This window comes from Vombatus ursinus, unplaced genomic scaffold (genome assembly GCF_900497805.2).
Source record: "Vombatus ursinus unplaced genomic scaffold, bare-nosed wombat genome assembly UNPS02014959.1, whole genome shotgun sequence".
Classification (NCBI taxonomy): Eukaryota; Metazoa; Chordata; class Mammalia; order Diprotodontia; family Vombatidae; genus Vombatus; species Vombatus ursinus.
The window spans coordinates 3,271,535-3,285,562 of NW_020954737.1; the positions used below are offsets into that span (position 1 = coordinate 3,271,535).

The 14,028-nt window shown below is 37.7% G+C and overlaps 1 protein-coding gene across 1 annotated transcript in view; it reads left to right on the forward strand.

The window, feature by feature from the left end:
- The window catches only part of SLC49A4 (solute carrier family 49 member 4), a 121,704-nt gene extending 115,042 nt beyond the window's left edge, over positions 1–6,662 (forward strand). Inside the window, exon 9 of the mRNA XM_027845220.1 lies at positions 5,872–6,662. Coding sequence (XP_027701021.1) covers positions 5,872–5,987 — 116 coding nt within the window. The 3' untranslated portion in view covers positions 5,988–6,662. The remainder of the gene's footprint in view (positions 1–5,871) is intronic.
- Positions 6,663–14,028: the final 7,366 nt, after the last annotated feature.

Consider the following 14,028-nt stretch of genomic DNA (forward strand, 5'->3'; position numbering starts at 1 on the left):
ATATAGCACTAGAACGTTAGCATTTACAAAACCTTTTTCATTGCAACAATCCTGTGAGGTTTGAAGTCAAAGCATTATCCCCTTTTCTCAAATTAGAAAACAGAGTCTCAGAGACTCCAAATACTTTGCTCTTTGCACTGGTCCACATTGCCTTACAACTCTTACTCATCCAGGTCTCTAAGAAAGGGGGACTTTAAATTTAGATTTCCCTTTCCTCTTGCCTCTAAGACAAATAAAGTAGTAGCTGACTTGTTGATGCATACACTGAAAAACTATAGACTATTCTGCCAGTACCTTTGAAAGAAACCTTAGACCCTAGCAGAGTCTGCAGAGAACTTAAGAACTCCGAATATTACAGAGTTATGTGCAGTTTCAATTTTCTTTACCATAGACTGTTGAGTAATATTGATCTAAAAAGGGGAAAGTGGGAAAGAAAGTTCATGGTGGCATCTTTTCTACTTTTGTTTGGCAAAAATTTTTCAGGTGATTTTTTTTTCCCTTGCATCTAAAATGGTACTTTGCTACAGATGAGTTAGGATCACTCCTTTATTTTACAAAACTAAATTCATTCAGACCCCAGCCATCCAGATAGGAAGGCCAGTGTTTCCACCTGCTTCTTTACTGGGTCAGTTTTGAGGGTTTGGGTCTGCCCAGAGTGGGTGCTTTTTCTAACAGAATAGTAGTGGTGTGGTGGTGGTAGTAGTAGAAATAATAGGTAGTTGCATTACCTATCACTTTCAGGTTTGCAAAATACTTCCCATATTTTATCCATCATTCTCACAACCACTCTTTGAGGTGGGTGCTATTACTATCCCCATTTCACAGATGAGGAAACTGAGGCTGAGAAAGGTTAAATGAATTGCCCAGAGTGATCTAGCTAGTTAGCATCAGTGGCAGGATTTGGATTCTGGTCTTCCTCATTCCAGTTCCCACCTTCTGTCCTCCATGCCACTGGCTGCTTCTGCAGAGTCAGCTATGTAGTAGTATCTGCTTTTTAGAAGAGCAATTATGGTTACAAAATAGCTATTAAGACCCAAGGAATCAACATGGATTCAGATTTACAAGTAATAGAGGTGTAGCAAAATGCAGCAGGTAAGACCAGCCTGACATTTTTTTTTTTAATTTTGCTTTAGAAGACCTTGTAACAGGCTTATGGTTAAAATTGTAAACCCATTTCCCCCCTTCACTAAAGCATGAATTTTACTAACTTCTTGGGGTCCTTAGAAGGATCAAGTGTAGCAGCCCAGGAAATTAACGTTTCTGATTTCTTGTGACAAGCTGCTGCAGTAGAAGGAGTACCAAATGAATTAGGCACCAGGAGACCTCAGTTCTCATCTAGCCTCTGCTTTGTCATTTGAAAAATGGGAGGGAATTAGACTAGCTGAGGGTGGCAAGCTCAGATAGAAACATGGAGCCAGCCCTTCAGCTCCACATGAGGATCCCTGCAACTACATGTTGACTTAGAAAACTTCATATTCACATTATCCACATTCTCTTGTGTTTTTATTTGTTTTGTTATATATTTCCCAATTGCATTTTAATCCGTTCCAGACTCCACTCTAAGTGTTGGACACCTGGACTAAATGATGTCCAGGGTCTTTTCCAGCTCTAGCATTCTCTGTGATCCTGTACACCCCATGTAGCTCCATGCTGTTTCCTAGGACTTGGGGACTTAAAATCGAAGGTGGGCTAGATCCAACTCAAACCAGCTCAAGAATTGATTGTTAAATTTTTAGTGTGAGCTTTTTTTTATGTTCAGTTGTTTCAGTTGTGTCTGACTCTTCGTGATCCCATTTGGGGTTTTTTGGCAGATACTAGAGTGGTTTATCATTTCCTTCTTCAGAAGCTTTCATACCTAAGTAATCAGCACACACTACAAGTCAGGGCTTGATTTATTGTTTTGTTGATTGTCTGTATTTAAAGTAATGGAGGAAATGTTAATGCTGTAGTGCAGATTAAACGTAAAAGTATGTTGTGGGCACATTTCCCACCCCTCCCCCAAGAGCTGGTTGTTAAATATTTACCAGCAGACCCCTGCTTATAATGTATTCATTTGGTCAACATGTATTTGGGAATTTCAAGCTAAGCAACAGTCTAGAAAAATACTTTATCTTCTACAGGATGCTGTATGATGTATTGTGAGAAGGCCCATGACTTGGTTTTCATAGATTCGTAGTCAAAACGAGCTTTAGATGTCATCAGCATTTACCAGAAATCAAATCATCTTTAGAAGGAAACTCAGGATAGATGTACAAGAAAGATGTTCTAATTTTGAAAGTGAAAATTAGAACCTAAACCTATTTTTAAAAGGATGAAAATAAGAAAATTTTGATAGAACATGTAACATCAATTCATCCATGTCTTATAGCACAGAGGTCTATAAGGGAAAAGTAATCAACCATATTTTCTGAGATAAATAAAGCCTATTAGTACTCCTAAACCTTTCATCCCTGCATATTACCATGTTCCCTAAGCTGTGGTCAGTTAAATTTCATTTGGAATGTTATTGTGATAATTTTTATTAGACCCTTCTCCCTTAAAATTAGAGCTTTCCACGTACCTAGACAGATTAGTTATTTAAAGGAGGCAGCAGATATTATGGAAAGAGCCATTGGACTTTATGGTAGGAGATCAGGGTTCTTTTCCTAGCTTTAGTACCTGCTCTCTGAATCTGGTTCTTTATCATCTTTAGCATAATGGTACTTGTACCACCTGCCTCATCATGTGATGGAAAGGAAAGCACCTTGTAAAAAAGAATTAAAGCACTATATAAGTGTGAGTTATTATTAATGGATATCATTTCAAAATTAGTAATATCAAGTGAGGCTTAAGACAGGGAGACATATGGTCATCAGATGTTTGCCGCTGTTACAGAGACAGATCAAGTGTAAATTGGGGGGGAAAGGGCTTCCTTATAGTTGGGTGAGGGCTTTCAGATGCTACTATTTGCAATTAGCATTGTACCAAACTCTAAAACACTGAAGAACTAACTAAATGGTATTCATCATCACTCAAAAGAATTTAGCTTATCTGTTCATACAGGAAAAATTCAGAGGATAAAGAAATAAATGCCTGTGCAGACTGATGTACAGCTGTATGGTCAAACATGTAGGGCTTGTCCACCAGTATGTATTTCTTGGACAAACTGCAAACGAACAGTGAGTGAGCTGGGCTTCAGATTGAACTGAGGAAGGCTTGCCTTTGGGAAACTAAGCAGTTTTTACTGACCCCAAGCTTTTTCCCTGCAACAGTTTCCCTTTTTAACACCCGTATTCTTCCATTGATGATATATGGCTTTGTCATGGAATATTAGTTTCTGAAAAATGAAACATAGTAGAGAGGTATGCGGTGGGTAGGAGCAGGCTACGACACATTACAAAGAATTAGGTAAGAGAAGCAATATAAAAGATGTCATCAAAGAAAGTTTATGTTCAGAAAAGATGGGGCCAGATGTGGTGGCCTATTCATATAATTCCTGTTCACAAGGAGGCTGATTGGTGGATTGCCTGAGTTTGGGAGATCTGAGCAGCACTAAGCCTACTGCCGATATGGTGAGTTCAGGGAGGTAAAGAGGAGCAAGCCAGCCCAGCTCAGGAGCAGAGCAGGTCAAAACTTCCATACCCATAAACGGTGGGTTCAGGCTTAGGAGTGGCCACTGCATAGCCAGCCCGGACAAGATAGAAAGACCTAGACTCAAAGGGGGTGGGGGGGGGTGGGGGGGGGGGGGAGTGGGAAGGCTAGTCACATGGTTAAAGTGAGGAATCATCAACTGATGGACAGCTTGCATACCATCAAGAGAATGCGAGGAAGGCTCTTGGCATATTGGTAGGGCCCCCTGTGGTATATTTATGGGAGCACATAAACAAGACTGGCACAGGATATTCAGGTACAGGTGGGTTGTGATCTTCATCCCTGGAGGGAATACCTGTGTCAGTGAGATGAGTGGAGTAGTAAAGGTTCGGAGGTCTGTTACAGAGAGGGGTGAGATGTCTTAGAATTTGAGCAGAAGTCTGCAGTCTTAGTTCTGTCATTTGGAATCTGAGAGACAACTATGATGTCATGCAAAGAGTATATGATTGGGGTGACCTGGATTCAGGACCTATCTTTGCCACTAACTACCTTTGTGACCTTGAGCAAATCACTTTCCCTGAGATTCCTGCCAGTTCTAGAGCCTCTGAACTGTCTAAATCAGAGCACCTGGGATTCCCAGGGAGGCCACACATTACCCTAAAGTCACAATATATACTTGAAAAATAGTACCTTCATTTTACTTCTTTTTGCTTGTTTTGAAGTTATTGTTTAAAAAAAAAACTCAGATTATATGTACTATGAGAACAAATCATTAACTAAGGTGAATTTTCATTTTTTATAAACAGCGTTTACTTATTACGAAGTCTGAATATGTACTTCTCCTAGCTTGAACAATACGAAATTGGCAATGTTTTTTATCCATGTGTCAAAAATAAAGCGCTTTGAACATATGCCCAACTCACCTTAATTAATGACCCATCCTTGTGTTAGTGAAAATTGACAAGTTGTTCCATTTTGAGGTAATAATCAGAAAACATACAGGATTTCTTGAGGTCAAAATGACCTTTTAAAATATTCATCATATAGTCAAATCGGGGAAAGCCTGGAATACAGCTTTCCATGACAGGAGCATTGAAAATGTAAGTCTTTGTGTTAGAAAACCTTCAGCTAGAAGATGACCTATACTGTCAACCTGTGAGATAACATATCTACTTCAAAAATGAGGAAAAGTATGGGTCTACAAAGTATGCTAAACATAATCTAGAGAGAAGCTCCCTGCAGCTTGATTTTAAGCTCCTAATTGTGTTTTCCATTCTTAAGCATAAATTGCTTTTTTTAGCGATATGAATTCTGGATTCATCTGAGGCAGCAGTGCTGAGTTTCTTAATATAACTACTGGAAACTGAGGCAGGATTTAGAATTCTGCAGAACTACTGAGGTAAAATACTACATGCAGTTTTAAATAGCTAAGTTTCTTCAGTAAATTGGAGGTAAAGTGTTTTAGATGTAGCTGTTTGCATTGCTTTAAAAAGGGGGAGGGTTGTATTTCTTTTTTGTTTTCCAGTATTGCACCTCTCAACTCTGCTAGAATACTGCCTTGTAATAAAGAAAAACAGATAGCACTTAAAAATTATTTTCTATTCTGGCATTTGGTTGGCCTGCATAAAACTAACCCAGGAACTAAAACTATATATCCATTAGGGGAATGTCACAGAACAGGAACACAGAACAAAGCCATTTTTTTTTTGCTTGTCTGTGGTTTAATTTGTTTGATAGATTTTATGTAAGATTTTACTCCTTATTTTGCATATTATTAGATTATTAGATTATTTGTTTATTAATAGTTTTAAATATATAATGAAAATTTATACTAAGATTTAATATCCCTACCTAAAGAGATATAGCTCTTACATCTCAAAATCTAGTACACTTAGTTATTATTTCCTAGGTAGAGATTTTGGGGGAGAGGGAGACTCCATTTGGGAACACGATAGAAAGCATTTTAAAATTAACAAATTGACATTTGAGGGTGATTTGTTTTCACTTGAAGGTGATAGATCTTTTTTGCCCCTAAAGTCAGCTGTGAAAAGTCATCAATAATGTTGACTAAAAGAACTACACAGCAAAGCCCCAGCATCTGTGTTGTATATCATCCAGTCACAAGCCAGACTGTCACTATTTATTGAAAGCTGTTTCCAGCCTGACAGGTAAGTTTTGTTTTAACCGCTTTTTTAAGTGCCAAGTAGATTGCTGTGGAGCTGTAGCTGACATTTTGCTAGTGTATTACCTGGATTGTTTTTTTAACTACAAATTTTGTTTTGTTTTGTTTTGTTTTTGCAGAGTTGTCGTGGTTCAACTGGTGCCTTCCTGGGTCGTGTTTGCTCAGTCTGCTCCTCATTTTGTGCTTCAGGGAATCCTATGATAGACTCTACCTTGATGTTGTTGTCTCAGTTTGATAGCACAGACTGGGAGGAATTTACAGAGACTGGCCATCACAACGGCATACCAGACGTTTGCTTGGAATTGCACAACTAAATGGAGGAGAAGAGAAGAGATTAAACTTTTGAAGGTTTTATTAGGGTACAGATTTTTATTTTTATGTTTATTTAAATATTACTAGGTAACAATAATGCAAGACTTGAGTGGTAATAGATGATTTTAAAATATACCTGTTCGGTGTACAGACACCTGATTTGTAGGCTGGAGGCCTCTTCTCTTTCAGAAAAAGCACTCCCTGAAACAGTGTACTGTCCACTTTTTTGTACTAGTGCTAGACTACTAAGTGATTAAATGTAGTCATGAAGAGGAACTGAAGGGTAATATTGGGTCAGTTTCCTGTACTATCAAGATTCCTTCCCTGAGTTACGGATCAGAATAGGAAAAATTCCAGTAACTTCCTTAGAAGTTTAAAACATGTTATCAGATTTTAATATTAAGTGGCCAACAAATGTGTAAATTACAGTAATGACCTACTTGTACACTACTTTTTTTTTTCTAATAAAACCATTTCTCATATGACTCTTTATTTTTAATTAGGTCAAACCCCTCCAGCTGTCTCCAGTATTCTAGTCCAAATGCTGGCTGTTTTCCAGCTGCACCTACAGTTTGACTGCCTTCTAGCACACCCATCATTTTTTCTTGGATTCAGACTCTGATTTTTACTTTGAAATATAATTTTTTTTCCCAAATGTACCCTAAAAAGTAATTTCTAGTTCAGATTTCTTAAATTTTTAGCATCTTCACTTTCAGTGTGATAGTTCACTTTCAGTATTATAAGTCCTTTCTTTCTGAATTGGTATATGATGCTTTTGTTTATAGCGAAATGACAAATCACATGGGCATGTTAAATCTTCCCATTCCATAGATTTAAATGTGGAATGGAGGGTCCAGGGCCAACATGTGCCTATCTGCATCTTGGTTAACTGGACATGTCTTATGGCTTCCAGTCACTTTGAAGCTTGGTCAGTCTGCTGATGGTTTCTGAATTGTATTCTTGTAGCTTAGTTTGTTTTGTAAAGTATTCAATTTTGGATGTGTTTAGTGTATGTGTTTGTGTGCATTTGTGCTTCTGCAATATCCCATTGTGAGATGGTTGCTTTATCAAGAGGAATCCAGTGGTTACCTCTCAGGAAAGTCATTCAGTGACATAAGGAATAGTGGGCCTGGGGCACACAGAACATATTGAAGAGAAAATCCAGGGAAATTTGTCCTCTGTCATCTTCTCCAACCTCTGCTACTTTTTTGGCCTGCCTTGAAATTTTTACATCATTGCTAACAGAACCTTGTTAAACAAAGTTGCTTTATCTTTGCCTGAGGCAGACAAAGGGTTAAATTAATGGACCAGCCAGCTGATTGTTCTGGCTTGATGAGGAGAAAGTTCATCAGAGCTCACCATTTTGCTCACCATTTTACACACCATGTCTATCCCAAATACACACAACCCAGCTGCCTCTGCTTCCCTTCCCTCTGCCTCTCTTCCATGTTCTTTGTGTTTAAAATTAAAAGGTTCCATCACAACCCCAACCCCATGAGGAGTCATAGGAGTGAACTGAGACAGCAGCAGCTTCCTGGTTGTCTTTCTCTAAGTCCCAAATCTAAAAATAGCACCTGTCAGTCACTTGCGTCTGCAACCTCAGTGCTCTCTGGGCATTACTTTTTAGGACCTGGAAGGAATTTGTTGGAAGGACAGAGGAAGGGAAGAATTTTGGGAAAGCTGTGTTCCAGTTAACCATGACACCTATTATTAACATTATTACTTTATTTTAGTAAATGGGAAGTGAGAATCTCAAAGATTAATTTAGGTTGCTGAGGGTTTGGGTAAAACATAATCTTTATTTTATAGTGAAGGTATCAGGGGAACTGATGGAAAAAAAGATATATATTTAATGTCAAAAGTATACATTTGAGAAATTTGGTATATGAGGTTCTGCTCCACCAAGAATTCTTTCTGGAAAATATTCTACTCTTAATTAATGGCTTAGTACAGCAGGAGGGCTTGAGTGGCATTGATGAATAAAGTGTGGTATCTAGTGTGTCAGTGTCATGCACAAATAACTTACTGGTTCTAGTCCAGCCCAGGTGAGGGATGATTGTAACTCTGTCGCCTTACAGATACCCCTTTGTAAGTTAGACAGCATGCCTGAGATGGGTTTGGTCTTTGCTTCTCTATCAGATCAGTATAGTTCAGGATTTTTTCTTCCAAGCAGTTGAGCCTTATCTGGGAAAGCTGTTGGAAAGAGGAAAAAAAGGATTTAGGAGGAAACATCTTTTTAAAAAATAATAAGAATTTTAAAAACTTCAAGTCAGCTCAACAGTACAAGTCACATTTTCTTTTTCTTGGTATTTTTGCTTCTAACTGTGTACATCAAAATATAGTGAGGGGGGCTGTCTTGGACACCATATGAATGAGATAGATCATAAAATTATGAAGTGTTAGAACTCCAAAGAGCTATTAAGAGATCATCTGGTCCAAGCTCCTCATTTTACATAGGAAGAAACAGCAAGATGTCTCTTAAAGAAGGTCACAAAAGGAGTAAGAGGTCTAGCCAGGACTAGACCCCTAGGTCCAGCTTCCGATTAAGTGCTCCTTCCACTACACCAGAATTTCAGTCTAATTTTAGCATCTTTGTAATGCTCATGAATAATTTTTCTCATAACTCATAAAAAGCTGAGTTAATGGTAGTGAGGCTGTTACAATGTCATGACCTGAAGCAAGAGGTACAGATGTTGAAGTTAGCTATTTGTAGATGAGATTTTTTTCTTCTCCTTCATAAGCATCTTTAGTTCTATGAGACCTCTAGATCTTACATTGGAGTGGATGGAATAATATAAGATTCCGTAGAAGAGGAGAGCCTCGTCTTACTAAATTAAACAATGTAGGAGAGAAGTTAATTTGTGCTACAAGCAGAACCATACCAATAGGTGGGCTTCATTTTAATGCATAGGATCTTTTTGTGCAACATCCACAGTGAAAGTGGGCAAATTTGTGCACCTACACTGTTGCTTAAATGTGAAGGAAGGTACTATTACTAAAAAGATGAAAGGCTACAAAAACTTCGTAGTGTTTGTTTAAATGTATGTGGTTTGAGAGAGATCTTTAACACCATTCAATGTCCATATCTGTCTATTGAAGGAAGAAGTTAAAATTTGCTTGTATGAAGTTCAGCTATTAAAATATTATTTACTAAAGAATTTTCTAGTTGAAGATGTTAAACACTAATTTACTTACCTTTCAGTAACTCCTTTTGTTAAGTCACAGAAAGCATTTTGCTATTTATGTTTAAGATAAAGCCACGTTTTTAAATCAAATTTAAAGACAAACCAAGTAGGAAGTTTAAGTTAATGTGAAACATGTTCATTTCCTTAGTGACACACTGAAATGACTATCCTAACTGCAAATCCAGGACATTTTCAGTCACCTCCTGCTGCCCTCATGTTATCCTAGCCCCTTGGGCCACATACTTCCCCTTCGCAAAGAGGGCTGACAAATGTTTCTGTAATATTGCAATGAAAAGTAATCTGGATTAAACCAGAGAGTGGGTGACTATATATATGAAGTCATAACTTTTATGATTCAGACTTTTGACTAAATCAGAGCAGCCTTCACATTTACTCAAAATTACACTGTCAAGTGCTATGTAATTGTGAATTACCACTATATACTCATGGAATGTTAAAGCTAGAAAGGACCTTGACAGTCATTTTTCTCCAAGACTTTATGTGGTAGGAAAGTGGAAAAGTGACTGATGTTTATATAGTACTTTATAGTTAGAAAGCAGTCCCATGTGTCTCATTTGGTCCCAACAATCCTCTTTGATGAGCAGGACAGTATCATTATCACTCACTTTTTACTCATGAGGAAACATGGGCTCAGAGAGATGAAAAGGCAGCCAGGATCACAGGGCTAGTCAGTGTAAGCCCTGGGACCAGAACCCAGGTGACCCGACTTCCAGTGTAGTTCTCTTTGTGAATGTGTTCTCTTTGAGTACCGCAGGCAGAATTCTCAAAATGGCTTTTGAAACTGAAGCATGTTGGGAACTCTTTCGTAGCCATATGAACAAACTTTTCAGTAGAGGGAGTTTCATAGAGATGTCCTGGTGTTGTAGAAAAAGCACTTGACTTAGTATCAGGTGACCTAGGTTTAAATTATAGTTTTGCCACTTAGTCGTTGTATGACCTTGGACAAATCCCTGAACTTATAATAAGCCTCAGTTTCTTTTCTTTAAAATGGCAATAATCCTATTAGCCTTAGCTACCTCACAGGACTTAGATCAAACAAAATAACATTTGTGAACACACTTTTTAACTGGAACAGGAATGTTAATACTTCAGTACTATAAATCTCATCAGTGTAGCTATTCCTTCCATTAATACAGTTAGCTAACTATCTATACTGCCTCATCCTGTGTAATTCTTATTTATTTTCATAGATCCACCTAATGTGTTGGAGGCCTTCCATAAGGTCATTTTTATATTTTGTGGGTTCCAGTCCCTCACCTCACTTTCCCATCATCCATTTCCTTGATGATATCCCTTATACCATTTCTTGTTTATTGGTTACCGTTGGAAATAATACTAAGGCCTACTTACAGACACCGTTTCTCTTTTACTTTTTGGGTCATCCACAACTTTGATTCTTGAGAAATTATGATGTTCCAAGATTCACAACCAGACAGCATTGCTGGGAGAGTATTTTTTTTTGGGGGGGGGGTGGGAGAGGGAGTTAAAGACTTTTCTTCTAGGGAGCATATTGAGATCATTAAAAGCAGTTTCCCAAATGCAGTCCAGCCAACTTTATTCCTTCTGTTCAAATCTGAGCCTGATTCATTGTCCATCCACGACACTTGTCCCAGATGTATACTATGATGTGCTAATGATTAGACCTGTTCTACTTGGCCCCAGAGAGCTGAACTAGGAGCAATGAGTAGAAGTTGCACAGGGGCTTGACGTAAGGGGGAAACTTCTTAAAAATTAGAGCCATCCAAGAGTGAAATGGTCTCCTTCAGGAAGAATCAGCTCTGCTCCTTCCCTCCCCAGAAGTCTTCACCCAAAGAGTGAATGATCACTTAGGTACTTCATAGAGAGAATTCTTGTTCAATTACAAATTGGACTTGGTGGCCTCTGAGTTTCTGTGATTCTGTGAGCTTAGTGGCTTGACCATCCAACAGTACGTCTTAATCTGGACGACAGTCGGTTTTAAGGCATTTTTCAGGCCAACTTCTCTTGAGTAATCATGGATCTCTTGGAAGAGGTCATGCAGTGTTCTGTGACTTGATATGATAAACATAATATCATCCACAGTCAGAAGTATCTGGAGAATATCACTTATGTATAGAGGATCCCTTTTCATTTTAGACGTTGGGCAAAATATCCTCTGTGACAGTGGCAAACACTTGTTTTATCCTTCGCCTGACAATAATCATAAGGTTATTGGAAGGAATTATCTCTGTGGTTACACTTTTCAAGTAATCTTATGTAATAATAACACATGTATGAGAGATTTTCTGTGGCATTACAAAGTCAAATGATTTTTAATCAACAAACAGTATATACAGTGGAATCTTATATTCTCTGCACTTTTCAAGCAACTATGTGACTATAAAGATGAGAATTGTTTAAGAAACCTACCTGTTCCATTTTCATCAAGGATACCCTCACTCTGTGTGTAGGTCTTCTCATAAAGATTGTACCAAGATGAGAAGGTAGGCATATGAGTCTGTAGTTAATGATATTCTCATTCATCTTTTAAAAAATAATAATATTATTCACCTTTTTTTTTTTTTTACTACTACTCCTCTCTCTGTGATGACTTCTAAAAAAATACATTTGGAGATGGTGAATTTCCACGGCTTTCTTCAGTGTCCATTTTCTAGTCTATCCATTTTTCCCATGTTCGTCTTCTCAAGTACCATCTTAAATTCCTTACTGCATGGTCTGAGGTGTTAAGAGTCCAAATTTTGTGCTTTGATCATTACTAATGATGAATACTGATTGGCATAGAAACAATGACAAGTTTGTTCCATTTTCCGTTTGTTGTCCTGGCATTTTCACCTCTTAATCCTCTCAAGATGATATAATCCTGTAGGGTTTTATATTAAGCTTTCTGTAAATTGTTTTTGCTTCCATTGCTTTTCCCTGTTTTATGAGATTCTGCTGGTTGCAATCATCTACCACGAGCCTCCCTATATAATATACAAATGAGTTTGTATTCTAAACTATTGTTGCTCTTGGCCGGTATTTCTTTCATCTTGGCAAAAAGACTAAGTGATTGCTAGCTAAACATGATTTCTGGCCCCCCTCATTCAATCAGTTGCTTTATTTCTATTACGCTTTTGCATAAAACGGTAATAATCAAGGTTAGTGACATTTGCCTTTTTCCATTTGCTGGTTTCACATTAATAGTGCCTTTGAATACATTGGGTTGAAGTTGTTGCAGTAGTATACCATATCTTTTCATCTTTTATCCTCCAGTTTGATGTTGATTTTGACCTTTTGCAGTGGTCTAACTGCACACAGAAAGCTGATTCAGATATGACTCTGGCAATAGTAAGCAGCCATTCCCTATCTGTTAAATATAGTTGGTTTCATTTTTTTGTAAAGTCGTTTGGTGGTTGCCATCTCTATCAGCTTCTGACTCTCTTCGGGAAGAAAGTGTTCATGATATATAGACATGAGGCTTATGAATAGTCTAAAATAAGCTTTTGGCCTCTTCCATCTCTCAACTTGAGCCATATTTCCCAACATATTTTTTGATACTCTCCTCCGGCCTACCCTCCCAAGTACAAGAGTATGCATTTATTTGGTTTGGGGAATATTGTCAGGTACAGATATCAGCACATAAGCTACAATGATCTTCGTGGTGGTTTCTTGTTATTGTTGCTGTTGTTGTTTATATTCAGCATGAGCACAGACTGAAAGGCCGAGATGACCATCCTGTAAAATGACACTTCTTGTTGCTTTGGGGAACATGATGAAACCAACTCTGCCAAATCCTTTGTTTCCCTCTCCAAATAAAATATGTAGAACCTCCTTGCATTTAGTTGTAGCTTCCTTTTGCCTTCTGGTTTCATCTGTCCACAAGAATATCAATATTGATGTACTACAGTTCTTCCAGCAGTATGTCACTTGGTTTGTCTTTGGGCAAAGATCTCACATGTAGGGTGACTACAGAAAAAATTAACATTTGGAGACAGTCTACAAATTGTATCGTTCCTACACCCTCTCCCTTATTTATCTCCATTCTGCCAACTGTCACTACAGAAATAGAGGAGGCTGCCTGGGAATGGGAGTCATTTTTTATTTTTGTTTTATGGGTCACTATGGCCAGAGGAATTACTCATGATGAACATCTTCTCACTAAGATGTAGTTTGGTCCTTGGACAGTCAGTCCAAGATCACAATCAGTTCAGACACCCAGACCTTACCTTTCCTGTCTTCTCCAGCTTAGTTATTCTCTGCTAAATTAGCCTTTGCAAACCCAAATAAGACATTGGGATAAGACTTCATGGAGCTAACTTAAATATAAATATCAGTTATTATTTCACTTCTCTTCCAAATGAGATTGTACCAAACATAGTTAATTATATGTAAAGAAATTTCACCTAGAGCAGAGGTTCTTAACCTGGTGTCCATGGACTCTTATTTTTTGATCCTTGAATTTCAATATAAGTGGTTTCCTTTACAATCCTGTGTATTTTATTTTATATGTTTAAAATCATTATGACTTTCACCAGAATTTCATAAAAGGTCCATTACAAAAAAAAAAAGGTGAAGAATATCTGCCTAGAGACAATATGCTATCTAATTTTTTTATTGCATTCTAAGATTAAACAATACATGCCAAAATGCAATAGTTTCTATTTTCCCTATTAGAGGTGTAGATGGTTTGTGTTTTAATTTAGCCTCACTCACTCCAAACTCTATGTATAGAGAAAGGTCATACTTTCTTCTCATGTCTTTACAAATTCTTTTTAATGGTAAGGATCATCTTTAACTTTT